Source organism: Semicossyphus pulcher, unplaced genomic scaffold (genome assembly GCF_022749685.1).
Source record: "Semicossyphus pulcher isolate SPU_LCO1_2020_fin unplaced genomic scaffold, fSemPul1.0.p SCAF_11, whole genome shotgun sequence".
NCBI classification, from domain to species: Eukaryota; Metazoa; Chordata; class Actinopteri; order Labriformes; family Labridae; genus Semicossyphus; species Semicossyphus pulcher.
In genome coordinates, this window is record NW_027211615.1 from 25,142,501 (window position 1) to 25,166,533 (window position 24,033).

A 24,033-nucleotide genomic window follows, 5' to 3' on the forward strand; every position below is an offset into this window, starting at 1 on the left:
CCTGTCGCCGGGTCACAGATTTTCCTTCCTTGGACCACTTTTGGTAGCTACCGACCACCGCAGATCGGGAACAGCCCACAAGAGCTGCAGTTTTAGAGATGCTCTTACCCAGTCGTCTAGCCATTACAATTTGGCCCTTGTCAAAGTCGCTCACATCCTTAAGCTTAAGCTAGGAATTTCTGTGTGGAAGTTGTTACCTAGGTTGTACTAAGTAAATCGCACTCCCAATTTTTTCAGTGTACCCGGAAGAGGAAGTGCCTGTTGTTGTCAGCGCGACCTCACGGTGATCTGATCTGTAGCAGTACAAAGTTTAACTGAATCCAACTGCTGATGTGAGAACACAGAACTATAAATAACCTGCTTTCATTGAAGCCAAAATAGATTGTTTCTGTTGCAGGAAAAGTTGATGTAAAGCATAAATCTAACGACGATAACAAATGCATGACCAGACTCAATCACTGAGAAGGCCAGAGAACCAAATAACCCCGTTTCCGTGCCCGGGGTCTATTGCTTATTTCTGCCTGGCAATAACACGCCTGTTAGCTATCAGCGAGAAAGACAAACTCGAGCTCAAAGATTTCATGGCTCACAAGAAGAATAACAAACCCGCCATCATGTTTTCCAGCAATTAAATGGCTGAGGAAAAAGATTCCAACCATGCCAAACCTGAGAGCTGCATGTTTGCTCTGACTGGAAAACATGACTCAGCTGCACCTACAGTACGAGCTGAAGGGGAGGCATAGGCCATGTTCGGATCTGCTGCACGGGGGAGGAAAATAAACCTGTAAACATAACAGGCTCATGTGCTCAAACATAACAAGCAAAAAGCTACAGGTGTCTTTAGTAAAAATGGAGAATAAATAGCAGGTGGACTTGGACCGAAGTGCTCAAATTGTTTCACATTTTGCATGACTGCGCCTATGATCTCCATCCAGCTCATAAATCCAATTATAAAACCCTGCTGAAACCTCCTGTCCTGAACACCCAGGCTGTTGAAGCCCTGTCTCCATGGCCTTATATGGGCCAACCTCTCGCTGTTGTATGTGTATGTTGGGTGTTTTACACAACCTGTTTTTGTGAGAACTCGCTCCAGATGTTGCACGAGGTATTTGTAGCAACGTCTGGCCAAAATGCAACCAAAAACATCCACAGAACACAGGGGTTTCTTCAAGGTATCAATGTCGAGGAGTTTAAGAAATAACAATAAAACCATAAGAGACGATCTGAAAATCTATATTACTTCCTTTGCTATACCAGTCGGACCAAAACAGAGATAGAGTTATGTTATGTTGCTGCCCCGCTGAGCTCATGTGTGATTCATGAGTTTGAAATTCGACGACTTTCAGAGACTCACACACTATGTCCTTGGTTGTTCTTCATCATAGCTTCATAGATCAACAAATAGTGGGACTATTTCTCTTTTTATGTCCACACAACCTGGCAATAAGCCGGGAAAAGTGATTTTTTTGGCCAGTTGGGGGAAGCAGTATAAAGCTCTGAACAGAAACATATTTTTTCTAAGTGGATATGGTGAACATATAAGAAAACAGGTCTTTATTTACGTATCCAAAACAGCAGTTGTGTCCAGTTTTTGTTTCTCTTTTAGCTCTGCTTTGGTCTCCTCCAACTCCTAAAGGAAATATCTGGCTCTTTAGCTGCTAAATACATCACTAAGTTAGCAATCACTACTAGTCTGTTTGTTGTCTGGTGCTGGACAAGGCAGTTAATAGTTGGTTTTTAAACCTTTCTGTGCCGAACACGATATTGATGAACGCAATAATAATGACCAAAAATAGCATTTTTCCGCTCTGTGCGCCACACGTTTTCAATTCAAAGCAGAAAAGCGCCCGACGTCATGGGCGTTTTTTCTCATTGTCCAATCGGATGAAAGGAGAGGCGGGCCTTTCGTCAGTTTACAATATAACAGTTAGGTTAATGACAGCTATGATTCGGTGGTTGCCTTAACAACAGTGGAAAACAGTAGCCTCTTTATAAGGGACGCACCATTTGACTGCTGAGCTAAACCGGCCTTTTGGACAAATTTAAGGAATCTCTCAGGTTAATAGATGTTAAATTTCCATTGACAATAATAATAAAGATGATAGTTTGCCTGATAAAAAAAAACTGACCTCATTGATGATGATGGTCGTGACTGGTCCCCTTAAGCCCAGTTCAGATCAATGATTCGCAACGCAACAAAACAGTTTCAGAATGTTGCAGAGAAAATTGCAGCAGTGAGAACTGGTTAGTTGCAGAGCGTCTGAAGCCGTTGCCTGGAGTTGGAAAAGATCTGACTTGTCAAATCTCCAAATGCAGTTTTGGAACTGAATGATGTCGCTATTTAACTTCAGCCAATCAGGAAACAGCATAAATTGGTGTAGGCACCCTGTCTCTGGCGCTGCAGTAGCCAAAGATGGCTCCATCCTCTCTTTCCTAACTCTCTATCTTAGCGTTTATTAATCAGTGTTACAGCTAACATTGTGAGCATGTCACTGTCACTGTCATCCACTTCTTTTTATAGCTAGTTAATTCATGTAACCTAGGCCTAATACTAAGGTTATAGTATTAACTAACATTATAATATTAACACAGAAGTAGTGGGGTATGTCAGTGTGCCGTTGCTATGGAGACGGTCAGCTATGTCTGTGTGAGTTGCGTTCTGTTGCTTTGATGTGAACGGCCCAGTTTTAGAACGTTTACTTTTTGGCAGTTGCATCCAGTCTCGTTGCGAATCATTGATCTGAACTGGCCTTCAGAATGGCCCGGTACACTCACACGGATTACTGGTGCGTCACACTATTTAATTAATCTAAAAAAACAGGCTCTTGATTTTTACTGAATGTGTTTAACAGCCACATGTGAAAACATTTAATACAACAATAAGACGTCTACGTCTGCTCAGTCCAACTTCTCTTTCTCCTTTTATTGCCTGAATATGCAATAATGTTTATAGTGTCTTATCTGCAAGAGCTATTGTAATTCTTTGGATGTACCCAGAGAAGAACATCTGTAAGAGTTCAGGACGTTTATAGAGTTAACTCTCTTCTGCTGCTGATATATTTGGCATCATTCCTTATGGAGCGACAACATAAAAGTAGCAGCTTTAGACAAAAACTGCATCTGGTTTCCTTCTGCAAAGTCGAGAACTTTTTAGAGTCTCACACATGATTTGGACAAATCAACTGCAATCAGTTGAGTAGGTGTGGTTTCCTGCGGTACAGCCAGACACTGCAGATGAAAGCTCATTCGACTATTAAATACTGAACGCCCTGTGGGACAACAAAATCAACCTCTCAGCTTTTATCCCAAAGCCCAACACGTCACAAGTTTTCACAATCAGAGAGAGCTGTTCATGGTTACTGCTTAAACTCTCTTTGAGCAGGAAGAGATGTTTAAATTAAGAGTTGTTATTGATGTATTTGTGTTTGCTTATTGTAAAATGGTTGAAAGTATTCGAAGCCTCTACACTTCTGCACAACATTTGTAGTTCATAAGCCAAAACAAAGTAAAATGTCATTACTCATGTTCTTTTTTATTTCAATCCAAACCTACTATGACTATCGGTGCTATATAGGCTATATAGGGGCCATGAGATTCTCTTCTTCTTGCAGGTAATTGAAGTAGCGGGTGAATGAAAAGATAAATACAAAACTTCTCAAACAGCATAGTTAGCCCACCATCCACAGAAATACGAAATTATGACAGATGGCTAAACCCCTGCACCATCACTTCCACACCTTTGAGCAATATCACATGAGAGGAAGTGATGTACTGAATATCATCACGGCTGTGATTCGGCTGATATTTTGTACGTCACGACCTCAAGTGTGATATTGTTGTTGTACAAGCTGTAAATAGTATTAACAGTAATAGATTATTATTTTGCTCCACAAACTCAACTAGTTCCACAACTTAAAACTGGACTTTTGTTGCTAAGCAACCCAAACATTCTCCTGCACTCTGTGTCTACAGGTTACCACATCAGCTGTTTTTTATCATGTACATTTATCGTTTGTTTTAATTTATCACCAACTGGTGAAATAAGAGTCTGCTGTGTTATTCAGAGGTACCAGCTTGATTAAAGTAGACATACACAGTCTGCTGTAGTGTTAAATAACAGTATTCAGAACACCTGGCTGAGGCGGAGTGATACACAGAGTGAAAAGTCCCAGTGATGTTGTTCTCTATAGCTGTGTCCCAATCCACAGGGTGCAGCCTTCGAAGGAGGCGGTCCACGGAGGATGCTCCATTCATAGCCTGCGTAGATGTTAAAGCTGAACTGAAATGAGACGGTCTGGTCTACCCTTGCGCCACCAAACGCCGCTCCTGGCGCCTAGCAACAGGTAGCTAGCAGGCTAACTAGCTAGCATAACTAACGTCGAGTAAGTTAACCTATTATTTTAAAGATAATTCAACTTTTGTTTTCTTAAACATGTGTTACATTTTAAAGTGTATTCCCCGGTCGTTTAAAAGTCCGCCATTTCGTTTGAATTGGCGCACAATGCATCTTGGGAAAACGGAGGATGCATTTGTCGGCCGCATCTGAAGGAGCCTTCAAATTGGGACAGCCTTCGACGCGCTTCTGTGACGCAATCTGCCTTCAAATACGGCCTTCGAAGGCTGCAGCCCCTGGATTGGGACACAGCTACAGAGTGAAAAGTCAAAAGCATCAAGGCCCCTGAGATTGAAATGCACGGATTGAAAACAGGTCAATTTTGGCAAATGTGCTCTGATACTCCAGAGTGACAACCTGGAGAGAAAAACTTATTCCTTTAGAGCTCATTTCCACTTAATCTCAACTACCTAAAAGTACCAAACGGGGGAAAAGCCAATTGCTTTAGCTTCACCATTCAATAGGATACAGAACTTAAATAGGCTTGACTCGAGGACAGAAAATCCATGGAGATGCCCTGCATGCTGGTATATCAGCAAAATGAATAAATAACTCCTCAATCAGACCGAAGAGTGCTCAATGGTAAACCTTCTTGCAAGATTCAGGCTTACAAAAGCTAAGGAGAAACTCCAAGTACTGCTATACGCTGAGTTTGTACGTGTCAACAGGGAGTAAGGAGTTCAAATGTTCCCACTTGGATCAGCCAACAGGGTTTCTGGGAAGTCAAGTCTTTAAGCGTTACTTCATGCCACCAATCGTGCTTGCCAACATGCACAGTTGTCTAGTGGCGCTTTAATGTTAAAAAGACAAAGCATGTCTCTTGAGTAATGGTTCTCCTCTTGAACTCTGTCAGCCAAAACAAGTGACTACAAAGACAAAAGTTTCTCCAGCAGGCGCCTCTGAGATGATAAAAGTCTGGCTTCTGGCTCGAGGACATTTCAGCAGGCTTAAAGTCTCCTAAACAGAGCCGTCAGAGCTCCTATCTGCGTGGAGATAGGAGCCTGATAGAGCAGATCTCAGCGTCATGATGAATGGAGCAGGACTCATCTGGCTCTTTCATCTGCTGTCATTTTAGCTTCATCTGTCTCTGTTTCTGTTTATCACTCTCCCCCCTTTCACTTGTCCAAAACCAAGATTTAGGATCAGATGCGCTGACACAGAAAATGCTATATTTCACTTATCATGCCAGAATTGCAGATGTTTTTAATCAGTGATGGGGCTCCATGATCCTTCTAGCAATGAAATATGGATGTGTTTGAATGCACCAGAGACGCTGGACGAGCCACGGAGCTGGTAGAAAGCCAAAGAGGCCACTTAGGAGCTGGAAAAAAAACAAAAAGTCAAAGTCAAGTGAGATTTCAAACAAAAAGCAAATGTGGATAACACAGAGTTGAATCTGTGTTCACATCGGAAAACTGGCAGCCGCTGTGAGTGTGTTTGTGCGTGAAGAGACGGGGCCTCCTGTGCAGCTACACTCCTGGATGGCTGGCATTTAATTTAAAGAGAGGCCGGTTGAAAAGCCCAGTTTGATTGCTTTTCTAAAACAACCTCATCTAAAAGCCTTAAATAACCAGATACCTCTGTGACGACAACCAAGCCGTTCCAAAGTCTTAACTACATCTCTGAGCCTGGGAATACACACACATCCATTTAATGGCATCAGCCGTGTGGTTACGGCATGAGTGGGCAGCTCGGGGGAGGGGAGGTCTTGAAATGAAATTAGGATTAGAGCGAGCAGAGGATTCCTCCAGGATCCTGCTGGTCTGAAGCCAGACAGCTCTTAAACCTGCTCCTGCGTCTGTCACTTGTCTTTCAAACTCTATCTCCCTTAATTTCTCTGCCCGTCCGTCGTCTTTCCCCCGCTCTCTGTCTCTACCAGCCCCTCTTTGTACTCCCCTCCTCTAATAACAGACTTGACATTTACAAGGAGGCCGCAGCAGGGTTCGTGGAAGGTAATAGCCATAAAGTCTGACACACCTCCAAAGCTTACTCATTTACACACATGCACAGGAGTGAATTGGCCATGAGGCTTCTGGGGCATCAGGCCAGGGTTTTTCCAAATGAACTGGGAGGCAGAGGACGGACTGCGGCGCTGTGAGCTCTGGAGATGATGGAATATATTACAGCACTGAGTCACAGGCCGAGTGATATGAAATAACAACAGCTAACACTAATTTCCAAAACTCAGAGACCCACATTTCCACATTACAGTTTCACCTATTTAGTTCTAATTACTGAGACATACATGTGGTGTTTGGAAGACACGCTGTTTGTACCTCAAGATCTAGTTTTGGAAGGTACTAGAAGTGGTTTGGGAATGGGTGGTTTCCACTTTTATACAGCTGGGGAAATGTTTTCATGGTAATGGCTGCCATTATTACATAATGTGCCAGTGATTGGTCACTGAGCACAGCAAGTTTCAAATTCTAACCACCTCCTGCAGCCCCTTTGTTACTGGTGGTTTGGATGATTGGATGGCTGGCTGTCAGTCAAACTCCTCGCTATGGCAACACGTAACATCAAAGCCCCCCCAAAGAGAAGTCTCATCAGTCGTACTCGTTACTACTCAATACGTTCTGTGGGGCAGACCATCATCATGGCTGCGTCTGTGCCAAGATAATACAGATACAATTCATTGTCATACTTTTTCAACAGGTTATATAAATAGGCCAGTAATATAATTATTAGACGGGCTGCTAACACCTTGTCTTTTCTCTTTATAAAGACCGGATACTACAGGTAACAGTGCTGGATCTTGGGTGGAAAAAAAGTGACTTGACTTGGGACTTGACTTGTCTTAAAGTCACGGTGACATGAAAAATGTCATTTTAATCCTTTTAGATCACATCCCATCTATTTGACAATATAGGCCAAAAAAAATACGGAAAATCAATTTCTTCGAATTCTTATATCAAAATCCGATCATTTTTTTCTTCTGGTAAAACTAAATTTCACATGTGCTTACGTAAGTTAGCACCAAACAATTTCAACCAATCAATCTGCAATTATTATATACATATAATAATACATTATACATTATATATATACATTATACATATAATTAAAATATTTAGCCGCAGAGCATCAAGAATGCTCGGTCAGTTAGCTAGCTACTGCGCTGTGGAGAACGTCTGTCTACGCCCACTTCTCAACAATCAAATCAAATCCCTCTAATGATATGTCCCGCCTGCACGTCCTGTTTCACTCGGAAAAATACGTCACGATATGGAAGCTAGATACTCTCGAAATGCCGTTTCAGCTCGACTTTAACTAAGGACTGGACTTGACTTGACTTGCCCAAGAAAAAATGACTCGAGACTTGCTTGAGACTTGGACCAAATGACTTGAGACGCACTTGGGACTTGAGCAAAGATGACTTGGTCACAACACTGATTATGATCTAGTATAGATCTCCAAAAAGATCGGATCAAATGCCAACTTATGAATCAGGCTAAAGACAGTGCTGGTTTTACATCAAACTGAGACGCCCCAATGTAAGAAAAAATGATAAATGATAAAAGTCTGGCTTCTGGCTCAAGGACATTTCAGCAGGCTTAAAGTCTCTGTGCATTGTAGAATCCTATGCTGATAGAAACCTGGAATTTTTATTGCCATACATGTGGGATACAGGAACCAAAAGAACCAGCCAACCAGTGTCAAACTCGATCTGCTCTCTATCTTTGATGTACAGGAGCTGTCTAAAAGATCAAACTTGTCACACTTCCAAAATGCGGGTGACATTCACGACTTTCACATCTGCGAGTCAAGTTTACATCTGTCACACACGCACAGAGGTCAGTCGGGCACTGCACTCGGAAAACTGATTTCACGATTGAGATCAGGAAAATCTCCAAGGACAGAGGAAAGCTGCTTTTAACAGATACAGAGATCAGTGCTACTTTTGGCACTGACAAATTATTATATAAACTTTTCAACAGATAGAACAGTAAAATTGTCAAGTTAAGTCATAAAGTCAATAAAATCAGCAGCAGGGCTTTACATTACTAGAGTTTAAGTTACGCTTCATATCCTTGTATATACATTGTGTATATGCGTGTGTGCGTCTATGTGTCGGCGTGTTCTTTATGCTAAACCAGAACAGACAGTTTAAAAGGGGAGTCGGGTTTCAGACCACATCCCAGAGTGTTACTTCAGACTAAGTGAGTTTTGTGTAGCATGTGTGTGTCCTTCATTACAATTCAACCTTGAGGGAAGGTGATGTCATATACATAACAGAGCTCTGAGAACAATGGACGGACAATATGCCCTTTATTTCAGTGTGTACAGTACAGAAAACTACATTATTTGTTCTTGCTCCCTTCTTTCTTTTCTTTTCTTTCTGACTGAGACTGGACAAACTCATGAGGACAAGTCATGCAAAAGACGCACCATGTTCACAATTATACCTTTTCTTTTCACTAGAGTACGCACTGAAGCTTATCCTACACAGTCTGCACTTTGCATGCAGTATGCATACATTTGTGACGTACAACTTCTTTATAACATTGTGCCTTGAACTCTGACCTTTTTGCCTATATATGCATTCAGGTGCCTCGTGCAAAAATTGTTGCCTTTGAAATAATAAAGCCAGTCAAACAGTCAATGTGACGTTATTTCTTCTGTGCAGAGGATCAGATTGTGCAAAAAAAAAAAAAAGATGCAGCTGTAAACAAAATGAACTTAAATGTATAATAAGTAGGATTTTCCTAAAAAAAATAAAACATAGACTTTTATAAATATAATATAATATAAATCATCTCTTATGGGCCTCTATACATGTGTGTTGGTGAGTGTGTGTGCAGACCCTTGTGAGATCCTTCCCTCTGCATCTATTCTGTTGTGCTGCTTTGCACGGGCTGTTTTCAGGAGGGGCGCTGTTGTGGTTCCCTGAGCCAATCACAGCGTATAGGTGAGTGTGGGAGTGGTTAAAATTAGCAACTGGGCCCCATTCAGACCGATGAACATGGCGACAGAGCGATGCTGAATTGGCCTTCTTTCTGTTGTGCAGGTAGGTGCCTCAAACCGGGTAGGACAAGCTAACCAGCGGTTAGCATGCTAGCGCAACAGTAACCGGCGGTTAGCATGCTACCGCAAAGGTACCGTGATGCTGTTTGTGTTAGCTCGGCAGGGTGGGCGTGTTCTCGAGAGAGTGAGAGTGAGCTTCTGGTGACGAAGAGTCCAGGAGGAGGGGCCAAGTTTGAATGTGTTGTTGACAAAATGCAAGAAAAAATCCTACTTATTATACCTTTAAAGACAAATTTTGTTTTCACTTTGTATGTGCTGTCGTATAAATAATTGGCCATTGTTAAAATGTTTTTTGAGCTTCTGAAATTATTTTAAAGTGACTCAATATTTGTAGTTTTATTACTTTGTTCTGAGTTGGGATAAAAAAGGTCAAAGATATGCAGATGACGGTAGACTAAATCATCTGGTATATACCAACTGTGCCCAAATAATGATGTGATAAAGTCTGCACTCATCCTACCTGCCAGGCAGAGTCCGAAGATGGTGAGAAGCACCAGGATGTAGAGGGAGACGATGGCGTACTTGATGGCTGAGAGCGAGTTGAGGTGACCGCAGCATTGATCCTGCTTCCTGCGACGTTTACCAGAACCTGACCAAGACAAAACACACAGAAAAGACACTTCTATCATACATAAACAGAACTGTGTCGGTTTTATAGAGAGTAATTCTTGTTTGACCCTGAGAGGAGTGTTAAGTGGTGACAGGCTTGGCAGGAGGCAGGGATTAGGATGTTGATGTTGAGGGAACACTCCCTTCAGGTCAAGAGGATGAAGAGATTTTCGAAAGTTGTTCTAGAGTCACATCCTTCATCGGTCTTTGGACTAGGAATGCAATATCCCTCAAATGTTTTCAGACTCAGATTTAATGTGTATTGTATGTAATTACTATACAACATGAAGCAAGCTTTGTGATTTTTGCAACGTAACAGTTATGGAAGACGATCTTTAATAGAGTGAAATTGGACTTTTTTGACTACTAACAAGACTAGGTCAAAACTTGATCGCATCAGGTCAATGTGCGCTTTTGTGGGCAATGTGTTACAAGGACTGTCCTTATGCATTGCGATGTTGCAACTCTCTCTCTCTCTATGGCTCTGAAAGTACCGTCACTCAGTCAGTCAGTCAGGCAGTCAGGCAAGCAGTCAGTCAGTAGGTCAAATACAGACCCATGTGTAGGGCTGACCCTGGTGGCCAACTATTTGAACAAAAGAATTACTCATTTTGTTTTAGCATTTTGTAAACTAAACGTTCACTTTTGAAATATATCGGTATATGGATTAGAATTTACCAATGAGTTTAGCTTGATTATGTAGGGTAAAACAGCGGGATAGAGAAGTAACTGTTTCAGAACTGAGCATTTTCTAACACAACCCAAACCCCCTCCAAAATAATGTAGCTAGCTAACAATATGCTAACTCTTTGTCTTTGAAGAAGAGCTAGCTTTCTGATGCAGCTTAGCCAGGCATGCGAACAGTAGGTTGTTACAACAAGCACAATGTTTAAACCGCAGCTTTCACTTGGTCTAGTTCTTTGTCTCATATTTTTTTATTCGGAAGATAAAAGGACTAGTGGCTAGTGATCATTTGCTATTGCTAACCCCTTCGGAATGTTGTGAAAATTCCAAAGCTCAACTGACATTCCGTGCCTTGTTACAGTTGCAAAGCTACAGCATGACCATGTCAAATATCAGTGTAATGCCAGTGATGTCAACACAGTTTTTGAGTTAGCACTGAAGACATAATGTAGGAGTTTAGACGCTCTCGAAGGAAAGAAGCAGAGCCAGACATAACTTAAATATCTTAAATATCTTTGTTACGTTAAGAGGCCCAGGAGAGGATGTAAACATGAACAGACAGGTGTCTCTGAGAAATCACTGTGGACACATGACATGACCACTGTGATGAATATTACACCCACTGGGACATTATTAGGTTATAATGAGATTCTATCCTCCTGCGAACAGTCTTCATGTTGGCTTGAGTTTGACTTTGAAATATAAACACTGATTTTAAAGCGTGGCCTTCCAACATCATGGTTTCATTTGGACCGTGACAATCTGTCAGTGAGCACTGCTGGGTTGTTGCTGATGCACACACGTGAACACACACACACACACACACACACACACACTTCCCCTTTATGCTGAAGAACACACACACACACACATGTCCAGCATAAGACAAACACAGCTGGCTCAGATGTGTGTCACAATGATGGAATGTATAGGAACAGAAATACTCTCTAAGCTAGTCCGGCTCAGTTAAAGTAATAATGAACTCCATAGCACACTTCTTATGGAAGAGACAAAACAACGACACGTCATACAAACACCATCATAAAAACACAGACGAGGAAATAAAACCAGCTGTCTGGAGCTTAAGGGGGAAATTATCACATCATTTTTGGTCTCTCTCAAGCTTTAGTGCAACACGCATGTGTGAGTCTTCTCTTCACAGGTCATCACTGTAGGAAAATGTTGTTTTTCAACCGGGATTTAGATAAGAAAATCAATTTCAATACTCTCACGACAATGCCTTAAGTATGGAGCTAGACCAGGGAGGTGATTAGCTTAGCATCAACACTTGAAGCGGTGACTGTTTGTTTTTTGCCAAGAAACAGTTCATTAATTCCCCCTAGACAAAAGTCATATAATACTCTTTACTTAAATTAAATAAACACTTAAGAGTTGCTTATAGGCCCCTTTTTTAACTGTAAAAAGACAGGTCCTCTTCCAGTGTTAATGCTAAGCTAGGCTAATTACCTCCAGCTATAGCTTCATACTCCTTGCACAGACTTGAAAGTTGCATTAATCGTCCCATCTAACTTTTAGAAAGGGGCATATTTCCCAAAATTTCAACAATTTCTTTAACAAATGTCTTGTGCATTATTGTATTTGATTTTATTTGGAAATAACTGATGAACATTTTCCCTATGAAATGAAAAAATAAAAATAAAAAGGCCATTAAAATGTTCAAAACCTGAGGTGACATCTTCAAATTCTTTGTTTAACTAAATGAATAAATATGTTCCGTTTAAAAGCTTCAATTTGGTACATTTGAGGTGCTGAACTTCGAGAAATATTTGGCGTTTTTGCTTGACAATTCTCTCTTTCTGTCTGAAAGTTTCATAAGCGTAATATTGTATTGTACTTTATAATACATCTTTGTGTCCTATGTAATAATGCTAATTATTACACGGCTGTGTTAAATACCCGATTCTGATTGGTTAATTACAGCATTCCGAGGTCTGCTAATTCTCAATGGCAGACTGTTGCAATGAAGAAAAGGGGTTCGTCAAGGGATCTATGGAGTTTTCAAAATAACAACGTAACAATAAAACAGTAAGAGAAAATCTGAAAAATCTATACTGCTTTCTTTGCTATACTAGTCTGAACAAAACAGAGATGGAGTTATGTTTTGTTATTACACAGCTGTGTTAAATACTCGATTCTGATTGGTTAATTACAGAAATTCCGAGGTCTGCTATTTCTCGATAACAGACCTTTGCTGTGAAGAACAGACCGGGGGACTAACTGTAATCATATCAATCCGCTGAAAGAAGTCCGGTAAAATTTAACGTTGGTTTGTTTACAGAGGGAAAAAAGAAAACAGACAAAACAGCAGAGAGAAAACAATAAAGGTTAAACGATGCAAAAAGGGAAGGCTACGACAGAGAGATGCACATGAAGTACAAGTCTCCAGGGTCGCGTCAGGGCCCTGCTCACCATACATTATCCCTTGCCTAACATCTAATCATGCAAACTAATTCTTACTTTGCAGAAACAACAGTACAGAAAGATATATCTTAGTGGAAATATGATATCTTCAAATGTATTCAGCAGTGCTTTGGAGCTTTTCCAACAGACATTATGGAGACAGTAGAGTCAAACAATTGTATCGCACTCATGTAGGTTCCCTCTGACTGTATCTGTCTGGAACATACTGTGTCCTGTTTAAACACAGATACAGCGTATTTAAGTTGTAGGTTTATTTTATAAGCAAACACGGCGGAGCAACAGCAACTCCTGACCTATTTTGACACATATCATGAGTCTGTTTGTTTCCAGCCGTGCCGGTGTGAGTCACCTACTGGCACTGACTGTGCATTGGCTGTTTTTGCTGAAATAATTGAATTTACAAGTATAAGGCATTGTTCCTTTGACTTTAACTTCCTAAATCAAATACACATGCTGCCTGGCAAACACCATACATCCTATAAAAGTCCAGCACGGACTCTGTAATGGTCAGGTCATGGTGAAATAACGTGTATGTCTCTGAAACAAACAGAAGAGCTTTAATTGTGTTAATCTAGGTGTGTGTATTTAAACGTTAACATGTCATTGTCAAATTAATCATAATGTGCTGTTAGAATTACTCTGCACGAGTGAGACCAGGGGGGAGATAGCACCTCACGCAAATGGTTTCAGAGCCAGATTTCACAACATTTTACCCCATAAACTTTGAGTTTTCTTCCTGTTCTTTACCCACAATTCATAGTGTGTTAACCCAACATAAACACAGGCTCCGGTTGTGTGAATAATGTTTGAATCACACTCTCTTTTAAACCTCCCGAGCGCTTTGTTTTGCTCTCTTCCACTGCAACCCGTAGAAATCAACAGTGCCATGGCTGGGAATCTCTCCTCTAATTGAACGAGGTGTGAAAATGTTCCCGGATTAGAGGAGTTGGACGAGGACGGTCGTTCTGATGTGTGCGGCCATTGTCCACTTTCCATTAAAATGTCAACAAATTCTCCAGTTAAGACTTTCCCACCGAACTCGCAGAGCGCTCGGACGAAACCTGAGAACACCACAGGGTCAACTGTGGATTTGTTGCAGCTGCACCTGTACACACACACACACACACACACTTACACACACACACACACACACACACAGAAACACACACTGCAGCAGATGTTGCTCCTGCACACTCCTGGCTTTCATAAATGACCATAGCAAGAGGGGAGCAAATGCCAAGCGGTGACAGCATTGCTTTTACTTGTGTGTGAGTGTGTGTGTGTGTGCGTACTCAACTGACTGTGTTGGTTATTAATGTGTGTGTGGGTGTCTTTGTTTACACGAATAAATGGTTCTGTAGAAAGTCCCTTCCTTCCCATTTCTTCTCCTTCACTTAAATTTCCCTTCCTCAATAATGTGAGAATTTTGCAAATTGTTGGAGGTTAAACAAAAACAAATCAATAAATCAAGAAAAAACGGAATGACCACGAAAGTGCTGAGAAAGTGCCGGTGGTAAATTAGAGACAAGAAACTCGACGCTCAGATGAAAGCAAACAGTCTAAAAAGGAAAGTGACCGTCAGTGAGTCAAATCAAGAGTTACAACCGGAGCCAACCGTGGACGTCACACATGCAACTCTGTCTGGATATCTGGGAAGTGTGCTCTTGCAATTCCCGTTTATCGCCATAGGTGGCGCCAAAGAGAACGAGACTAAGATCATTTCACATAAACAGTATTCAGGATCTGTCCATGCCATTATACATATGACATAATCACCTTCTTATTGCACCGGTACATACGTACTTTGATTGCACAAGAGATACAAATTAGTTTAAACTGATCTGCATTTTGGGTGAAAATCTCTTTAAAGAGGAGCTTTATAGTGTCAAACTCTCTGCAGGTCTCGAGTCTCCTCCTTACCTTCATCACACAGGTTGAGTTTGGACAGGTTGCGTCCCTCGTAGGCCTCTTCGTACATGGAGGCGTTCTCTCTCTCCTCATATGTGGTCAGATACATGGCCTTGTTCTCCATCTCCTCCTCACTGAACAGAAAAGGGACATGCAGTGAAATGAAAGTGTCAAACAAGCTCTAGGATCATAAAGAAACAGGCAACAAATTAAATAAATATGTGGGTGAAGAAACTAACAAATGTAGATGCTTTCATAGAGGTGGATGGCAAATTCCTGGTTTCGTTACGTGTAAGAAGAAGAAAAGATGGCTGAAAATCTATAGAAGTATAGAAGTTTAAAACTGTGTTTTCACCAGTGCCCTCTAGTGTCTCGTAGACTGAAGTTGTGTCTGTTAGACTTTTCAAGCAACAATACAGACACAAGCACACACTCAACAGTAGGTCCAAGCTAAACAGACAGGAGGAAACTCTGGTGGTGTGAGGATTGGGAGGATTGTGGCTGCTTCAAACCAGTCTTATGTGATTTGTTTCCTCCCCGTCTTGGTTGTGTTTCTGCCCCATTTCATGTGTCTGTTTGGCTTTTTGCATAATTAAAAACAAAACGTGCTTAAAATATTTATTACAGTTTTGGTCATAATTAATGCAGGTGTGATTGTTGTGGCCTAAATTGCCTGATTTCTCTGCAGGTTTTGCAACAGTTGCAATGCAGTCTTTTCAGGCTGTTTTGTGTGTAACATGACACATCCACTGTGAGCTACAAATAACCAATAAAGCCATCACTTCCTGTCAATTTCTGTGTCACGATGCCAAATAAAATGTGAAAAAATGAATGACACTAAAGGAGGTTACCAGGGAATAGTAATTTCACACTGAGCCTATTTCTATGCCCCAAGAACAATCTACACTTTATCACATTTAAGCTGTTCTACTTGTTTTTTGGCTGCTACACTTGAATAAAACCACTGATAAGAGACGATAATAACTAACTCACAGTACAAACACTCTTTGAGATCAACACTGACTCACATTTGTAACAGAGCCTCTGGTTGGTGGAAAGTTAAAGGCACCAGCAAGTGACTAAGTGAACGGCTAACAGTTTTCAACTTGGATAAATAATCAAAAGACATCGACTGTTGGATTTGGTATCATGGATTCACTGTGTAGAGTCTCAAAGACACTGTAGTTTGAGGCCTGATCAGGTAGCACATGAAAGAAAGGATCGCACCGGATCGCAATGGCGCAGCTGTCTGTCTCTAGCATGCAGTGTTCCGGAGATATTAAAGGGCCAGTACGCCAATTTTCAACCTCAGTCCTATCATGCTATTATGGGGAGCTAATGCTATTATGGAAGGAAACAAATGCAATTTCTCTCTGTGCCTTTGGAGGACGCTATCTGCTTCTCCAACAGGCCCTGGAAAACCTCCGCCAGACGACGTAAAACACGTCATCTGGCGGAGGCCAGGGAGCTTGCTAAACTACACTTCCTCAGTCTAGGACGTCCCCCTCCGATGTCATGTCCTGTTCAAAATCGTCAGGTTTGAAATGTAGACTGCAGACCTGAAGATTTTTTAGGTGATCCACCGGTATATTCTTGTCGTATTTCAGATTCTGTACCGCTCTGAGCCGTTGCCTGCAGCAAAACGTTAGTATTTCACTCCAGCGTCTCTCGCTGGGCCGTTCCTTTCAGAGGGAGGGGTGCAATGCACGCTGGGTGTTGTAGGAACGTAGAATGGGCAAAAACCACGAGCTGTTTGTCCAACTTTCTCCACAGCTATGGCGCCAATTTCAAATATAATTGCTTCTATCGATTACAGAGAACACCAGCTTTGACTGACAGTGGCTTTTTCCAGGGGCGAATTGCTCCTTTAAAGGCACAGTAAGCGATACTTTCCCATGTTTATACAACATTTCAGACCCATAAGAATCAATATTTGGTGACGTACACGTCGATGCCCGTGGGGGAAATAGGTTGATTGGTCAAATTTGCTGAAAAGTTGCAGGGAATTCACTGAATCGCAACTTCCTGGAGTGACTGGTTAATATCAACTAGTCATGAGGAGTGTACGGTAGTGGCTACTGCCTCTCATAGTTTTGCATCATTTTTGAGCATGAATATCTCAAGGCCAATGTCAGGTACAGCCATGAGAATGTGTCCGTGTCCTTACTATAATATGCGACAGTTTTCTTTCAGCTGACACATAAAAATGTAAAGAAGCTCCAGGACTGTAACAGTATCTTAAGCAGCTGTGATGTACGCAGCTCAAGTATTAACCACAAGGGAGTTATGAGAGGAGATAAATGAAGGGGACTTTGACATATATGGTTATGGCAGATTTCCAACGTGTCCTCCTTGGGCAAATAAATCTGATCTCCATGGTGAGAGGAATTTTGCTCGGAAGCCACTCATCACAAGAGTCCGTCTTAAACACATGGTTCATAGTGTCATCGTGCAGGTGCAGCCATGATGAGCTTCTGGTGTAAAATCTACGATGGAGCACACTTAATTTCACATTTTATTTGTCAAGAATTTAACTGATAATGAATCACAATCAGTGATACCCTTTAGGAACACCCTCAAGAGCTTTCAGTCTTAATACCTAGTGGGACTATTTACCCCGAGCTGAGCACATTTGCTTTCCTAGTTTGCGTTGAGTTTCCCACGCTACACACGATGTAAACCAAATATGGCCGACACAGAGCAAACAGATATCACTCGTGACAGAGAGGTTGTGTCGGGCACAGACATCTCCGACGGATCAAATTAAATCTTCTGCGCTCCGGAGTCGCTGGGTGTTTAACTCCCACAAGCCCCGGCGGCAGATCTGTGAGTGTTTGACGAAGTGGTTAAAAAGCGCTCAGTCTGGACTTTCTCATTACGGAGGCGACGGAAGGGTCAGGTTGACATTTAGACTGAAGCTAGGCAGGAACCATTAGGGCTGCTAGGAGATCCCGCTAAACCCTCCGTACCCCACACATGACTGTTTGTGTGTCTACAGAGCGGGTGTGTGTGTGCGAGACGGGCTGATAGCATGAGGTGAGTTATCTTTTAATCACACTGAGTTTAGGAGGGATGTATCAGTTTATCACAGTTGGGCTCTGTTGGTCAGTGCCAACAGAGGATGGTGGGAAAGCAAAGAGTGTACTCTAACTCTAACACTAACACTAACACTAACACTCTAACACAAGAGAGTACTCCGTACTCTAACACACCTGATTTGAATGATCTGCTCGTTATCAACCAGCTGAAGCTTCTCAGGGGATTGATAATGATCAAAACATTCAAATCAGGTGTGTTAGAAACCTAAAACATGCAGGAAGGTAGCTCTCCAGGAGCAGGGTTGGAGATCACTTGCGTAGATAAATGTCTCTCTACGGCTGAAGGCCATGGTTCTGATCATTGGCTGGTTTGGATATGAGCTGCGCCGTGAGTCTCAACAGGGTGACATAAAGTGTCTGCTTTGTGCGCATAAGCGTGGGCTTCTGTTTAGGGCCGAAAAAAGTTTGCACCGGAGTCCATCACAGTTATGTTATGCTTCTGGGCGAGAGACAAGATTTTTTGTTGTCAGAACTTCTGGTTTTCATTTGTAGTCCGAGTTATATCAGCGGGCATTGGCTGTATGTACAAAAACAAATTTGTGTGGAGAACAAGATATGGAAGGCCTTAGCCATAATGCCGGCCCATAAGGTATCATCACCAGGATTTCTTTATTAATCACTATTCGCAAACATCTGCATGCAAGTGCAGCTAACAATCCCGTTGTTGACATCCCTCTCAAACATTGTGCGACTAGCAAGAATGTCCAAGTCGTGGCCTGGAAAGCTTATATCGATTCTCTGAATATCTGCTGTCAACACAGGAAGCCCTTTAACCACAATTTATGGGATACGAGGTTCCATCCATTATCTTCCGCTTATCCGGAGCCTGATTACGGTGACAGCAGGCTAAGCAAGATGACCCATGAGTCCCTCTCCCAAGCAAGGTTTTCCAGCTCCTCCTGGGGGATCCTGCGGCGTTCCCAGGCCAGGTGGGATATATAGCCCACGGGTGCCCAGGAGGCATTGAGCCCAGACACCCTATCCGCGTATCCGCGATCTCCTTCTTTCAAAGGAAGATATTAATGGGCACAGAACAAAATGCTACTGGATGTTAAAACCAATCAAAATGTTTGATGTAGCTGCTTGGCAAGGTAGCTAGTTCCACCAACCAATTCATATGACTTAATACACAGACGTTTAGCATGCCATGTTTTAGTATAATGTTATATATCCTGCAGTTTGTTTGATACTGAAGCGACGGTCGCCTCAGAACGCTCCACATCAGCAGCACACGTTTGGTTTTGAATGAAAAACACTCAGCAGAGCTTAAACCTGCCTCAAGGTAGATAAACGGCTGTTATTGGCCTGACCTGAATCAGGCTGGTTAGAAATCTGTCTACACAGTAGGGGAGGCAGACGCATCTGCCAGAGCAAAGAAAACATGAGCTTTTAGAACTGTCTGGTTCCCAGGACAGTGAATATGCACAGCAAGTGTCAGATTTAAGGGGACACAAGACCCAAAACACCTGCACATTCCCGAGTATCGTCCAGGAGCAGCAACGTCTCACAAACCAAACCTTACAGGACATCCAAGACTAAACTCTAGAACCCTGCAGGACCTAATTTCTGACAAACTGTACCTGCTCTTAAGGATTTATCCAGTCTTTTTCTTTCATCCAGGTCGGAGTCTGCTTTAACACCAAAGAAGCCTTTAATGCTTAAACTCAGCTGTTCATCATAGAGCTGAAGAGCCGGGGGAAATCTGAGGAGGCCTGAGGGAATCTTCATTAAATCCAAACTTAATGTGAATGAAATCTTACGGGAAGTGGATTTTCACTCTCCTCATCCCTCAAACGGCTGGAGGCTTTCCTGCTCGGAGCTCCATCCAGTCACTGCAAACAGTTCAGGCTGCAGGAGGACAGCAGGCCAAGAGGAAGCGAGGCCGCATTAAAGGCGGTGTGTTCTTGCATCATGTTAACACTGACCCAGGTTTTGTCAGGTGTTGATGTTATTTAGCCCACTTGTATGTCCTGGACCTCGACTGTTTAAAATATTAGCATGGTCCGCTTAGTGAAGAACAACTTTATATTTGACTTTAAGCCCCCAAACTACACTTTGAGCTGCGATCATCAATAGTCTAATAAATGTTAATGACTCCAAATGAATCCTTATGTTGCCATGTGTCTAACAGATTTATATACAGGCAACTATTTGATAACATTTTCACCTTTTCACATTTTGTCAGTGTTGCACTTACAGCTTGTTTCACTGCCCCCTATTGGCCAAATGAAAAAGCTTCTTTTAACGTGCACTCACACTCAAGCTTAAGGCCGATTGCGTCACAGCGGTGCATCAAAGGCAGTCCCACTTCGAAGTCTCCTTCAGATGTGGCCGATAAATGCCTCCTTCTTTTCTCGGGCCACGAAGGATCCATCGGGCGCATCCTTCGTGGCCCAACATATCCAGAGATTCATTGACCGCCAATTCAGACGAGATGGCGGAGGAATAAACTTTTTAATGTAAAAGTTTTTGGTTTCAGCTCAGTCCAAAAGCTAGCGATACACATGTTACGAAAGGGGCCTTGAAACTCATAAATTATCTTTAAAATAATGGGTTAGGTTACGTCACATTAGTTAAGATAGCTAGTTAGCCAGCTAACTAGCTGTCGCTAGGCAACAGAAGTCACATTTGGTGATGTAAGGGTAAGGGCAGGAATAGCTGGTGACGCAAACAGGAAATCCTCGTTAGAGCAGACCGTCTCATTGCAGTTCAGCCTTAGCGTCTATGCAGGTTATGAATTATGAGACTGCGTCCTTGAATGCAGCACCTGAATTGAGACAGAGCTTCAGTTTCCCTGAACATTTTGCTTGTTTTCTTTTCCACATAGGTAGCCTACAAATTGGTAAAGGGAGAAAGTGTTTTCTAATTTTCTAAGGCAATAAATGTTTACTTAGAGTCAAGGATTATAATGTCACATTTGGGTTTTCATTATCGCAAATAGCTGTGGCATACTGGCAAGCGCGGATCCAGAGGGGTGGCCTGGTTCAACCTTGAAAACTGATTGGCCACCCCAAAATCCTAAACTATGATTGGCTATTGGCCTTGTCAGAGGCGTGACTTGTGTTCAAGTCAACTGTTTGGGCTGTGTTGCAAATGACTGCTTGTAGCTTTCTTTGCATTTCAATCCAGCACATTTCATTTTTTTTGTACTTAAACTCTGGATTTTTGAGTTCTGAAAGAATTAAGCTGAGAATATTTATATGTTGTCACTCTGTTGTGTCACTTTTCAAAGTAGAAAAATATGCACAGGAATAAATATCTTTTAGATACTTAAATGTTATTAGTCAAAGTAGATATAAATAGTGGAGATAGAGAGGGTAAATAAATGCTATTATGTGTGTGGACACATACTTCATGCCACCCCTGCATAGGTCAGTGCCACCCCACTCAGAAAAGTCTGAATCCGCCCCTGCGTATTGGTACTGTTTTAAAAAAAGCTGTATTATTGTAAAGCTTTTGTATTATCAAGGCCCATCCAAAGGGTCACCAGATAAACCTGAGGGGTCAAGAGATTGTTAATGTCAAGTTATCATAAGCTAAATATAGTTTATTTTCTCGTTTGTGAAATATTGGACCTTTCTCTATTTGACCCTGAAACTGTTTTTTAAAATGAAAGTATGTGAGAGGTGAAGAGGGGAAATAACACTTTGGTGGAACTGCTGACAGCTCAAAGACATCTGAATCGTGACAAGGAGCCCCAACCGGACACGGCCTGTCACAAGAGGTCACAAGACTAAAAGGTTGAGCACCAGTGGGTTGAAACTTGAATTGTGTTTGTATCTTATGTTTCTTTAGTTCAAATCTTTACCAGAATTTCTGTCAAATAAATGCAAAAAGTGCAGTTTCCTTTGAAATGCATTTAAGCACAATTTTTAGGTACTTGTACTTGTCCAATCTAGGCTCTTTATTCTTCTACTCCACCACATTTCAGCCTACTCCTAGTTTACTTTCCACCCCTGCAGCAGCTCCACACAGGTTTGGGTAAACTAAACTCTTTAGAAAGCACACAGAGAGGCGGAGAGTGACAGTTTGGTGAAGTGAGAGAGACACGGAGTGGAGATTCACTCAGCTAGAGAGGAAATAATTATCTTGTCATGCGTCGTCGCGTCGCGAGATTTGCCTCCGACTGAGCATCCGATTGTGTGCGAGGTCAGAGGGAAGCAGCGCGTGTGGTCTCTGCTCACAGAACCGAACATTTATGAGCCCTTAAAATGTGGACAATTCAACCGATTTAGCAGAGCGAAGAGTAAGAGCACACTGCTAGTTTAATCAAGACATTTAAAAACTCTGATTTGTAACTTTTCCTTCTTGGATTAATCACGTCATTAAATACATTAGAGGTGGGGAGCTTTGCAGCATACATAGGCGAACCTCCCACGGCATTGCTCAAGCATCCGTGTGCAACATTAACCCATTTTCCCTCGGTTAATTAAAGGCAGAGATACTTCACCCATGACCGCTGAAACACAAAGCAACATGTTTCTGTGGATAAGATCCATTAAACGTGCATTTCCTGTCCTGTTGTACCGCAAGATACTGTAAACTGCTTTAATGAAGAGCATGCAGTAAAGCAGCTGTCATTCAAACTAATTGTAATGAATATTTAACAGATGTCAACCAGTTTGCAGCTTTGAAAAGGTCAAAGTGTGACCTACAATTAACCCAACAATAAATCAAGTAGTTATTTTAGCTGAACAAATGTCATTAACCTGTTAACACTCAACACAAAGGGACATTAAGCACCAAACTAAGCTTTTGTCAGTTGGGTTTATAACGTATTATTTAGCAACAAATGTGCTCATACACTTTTAAAAGCTTAAGAATGTGGATTTTTGAAAACAGGGGCTCAAGAGTATTTTAGAAAATATCATTTAAAGGCAGTGACAGGTGTCAACTAAGGTTTAAAACAGGTGCAATCCATGCACAATGCATTTGACCATACACATTTAAACACTTTTGCAGATTATGTTAAGACAGGTAAAAAGAACCTGAGCTAAAATAGGTAGCAAAAGTCTTTTTCTCTCACCTTGTCAGTTGTCAATCTGAAATAAAAATCACAGCTCCACGTTTCTCATAATTCCCCCCAAAAGTTGCGTCCTGACGCTGTAACTCCACGTTTTCCACGTTCAGTCTGTCAGCTGTCAAAGTGTCATTCAAAGCTGCATTAAATGAAACGCTGCACCATGCACGCTTTCTCTCTCTCTCTCTCTCGGTGCTGCAGACTCAGAGACAGCCAGCAGCTCTGTGCAGAGGAACAGGGTCGGACATTTGTAGTAATATACCCACTATATCGTCATGTGACCATCACAAAACTCCAGCTGAAGTTTGAGCAGCTGGTGTTCAAGAAGAAGAGGTGAGGACAGGTAGCGCCACCTGCTGTACATTGGCGCCCTCTGTTGGATGTAGAGGGTCAGTTAATGAACTTGATAGTGTAATACAGAGATAATATTTTCAGGCAGACACGGAGAAGAGGATGGCTTTAACAAGATTGAGTTGGACATATTTGCTGATTAGAGAGGATAACATGGCTTTTACTTCTACACATAGTTAGATGATGCATTCATGAACCCCTTGTTAACTCGTCATCTGAGTTAAGAAGGTGTAAATATAAGCACATTCCACATTACAGAGCCAAATATAACAACTTCATTGGTCAGTAGCAATGTGAACATTAGTTCACTGTGTAAAATCCAATTGGTCAAAGACTTGTAATTAATACACAATATAGAACTGTTTCTTTTGGATTGTTTCTTACATTGTTTTGTGTCAAAATTGAGTTTTAATACTGTTAATATTTCAGTTGATATTATGCTTACAGGCTGAAAATACTTGAATAAATGTCAGTGTAAAATAAATAATTAGAAACTAATTTGG

The 24,033-nt window shown here is 41.7% G+C and overlaps 1 protein-coding gene across 1 annotated transcript in view; it reads right to left on the reverse strand.

Annotated features, from left to right (window-relative positions):
* scara5 (scavenger receptor class A, member 5 (putative)) overlaps positions 1-23,381 on the reverse strand; it is a 100,176-nt gene extending 76,795 nt beyond the window's left edge. The window contains exons 1-3 of the mRNA XM_069657685.1: positions 23,186-23,381; positions 15,074-15,195; positions 9,879-10,007 (exon numbers count right to left, since the gene is read on the reverse strand). Of these exons, the coding sequence (XP_069513786.1) occupies positions 9,879-10,007; positions 15,074-15,185 (241 nt within the window). The 5' untranslated portion in view covers positions 15,186-15,195; positions 23,186-23,381. The remainder of the gene's footprint in view (positions 1-9,878; positions 10,008-15,073; positions 15,196-23,185) is intronic.
* Between the last annotated feature and the right edge of the window lie 652 nt (positions 23,382-24,033).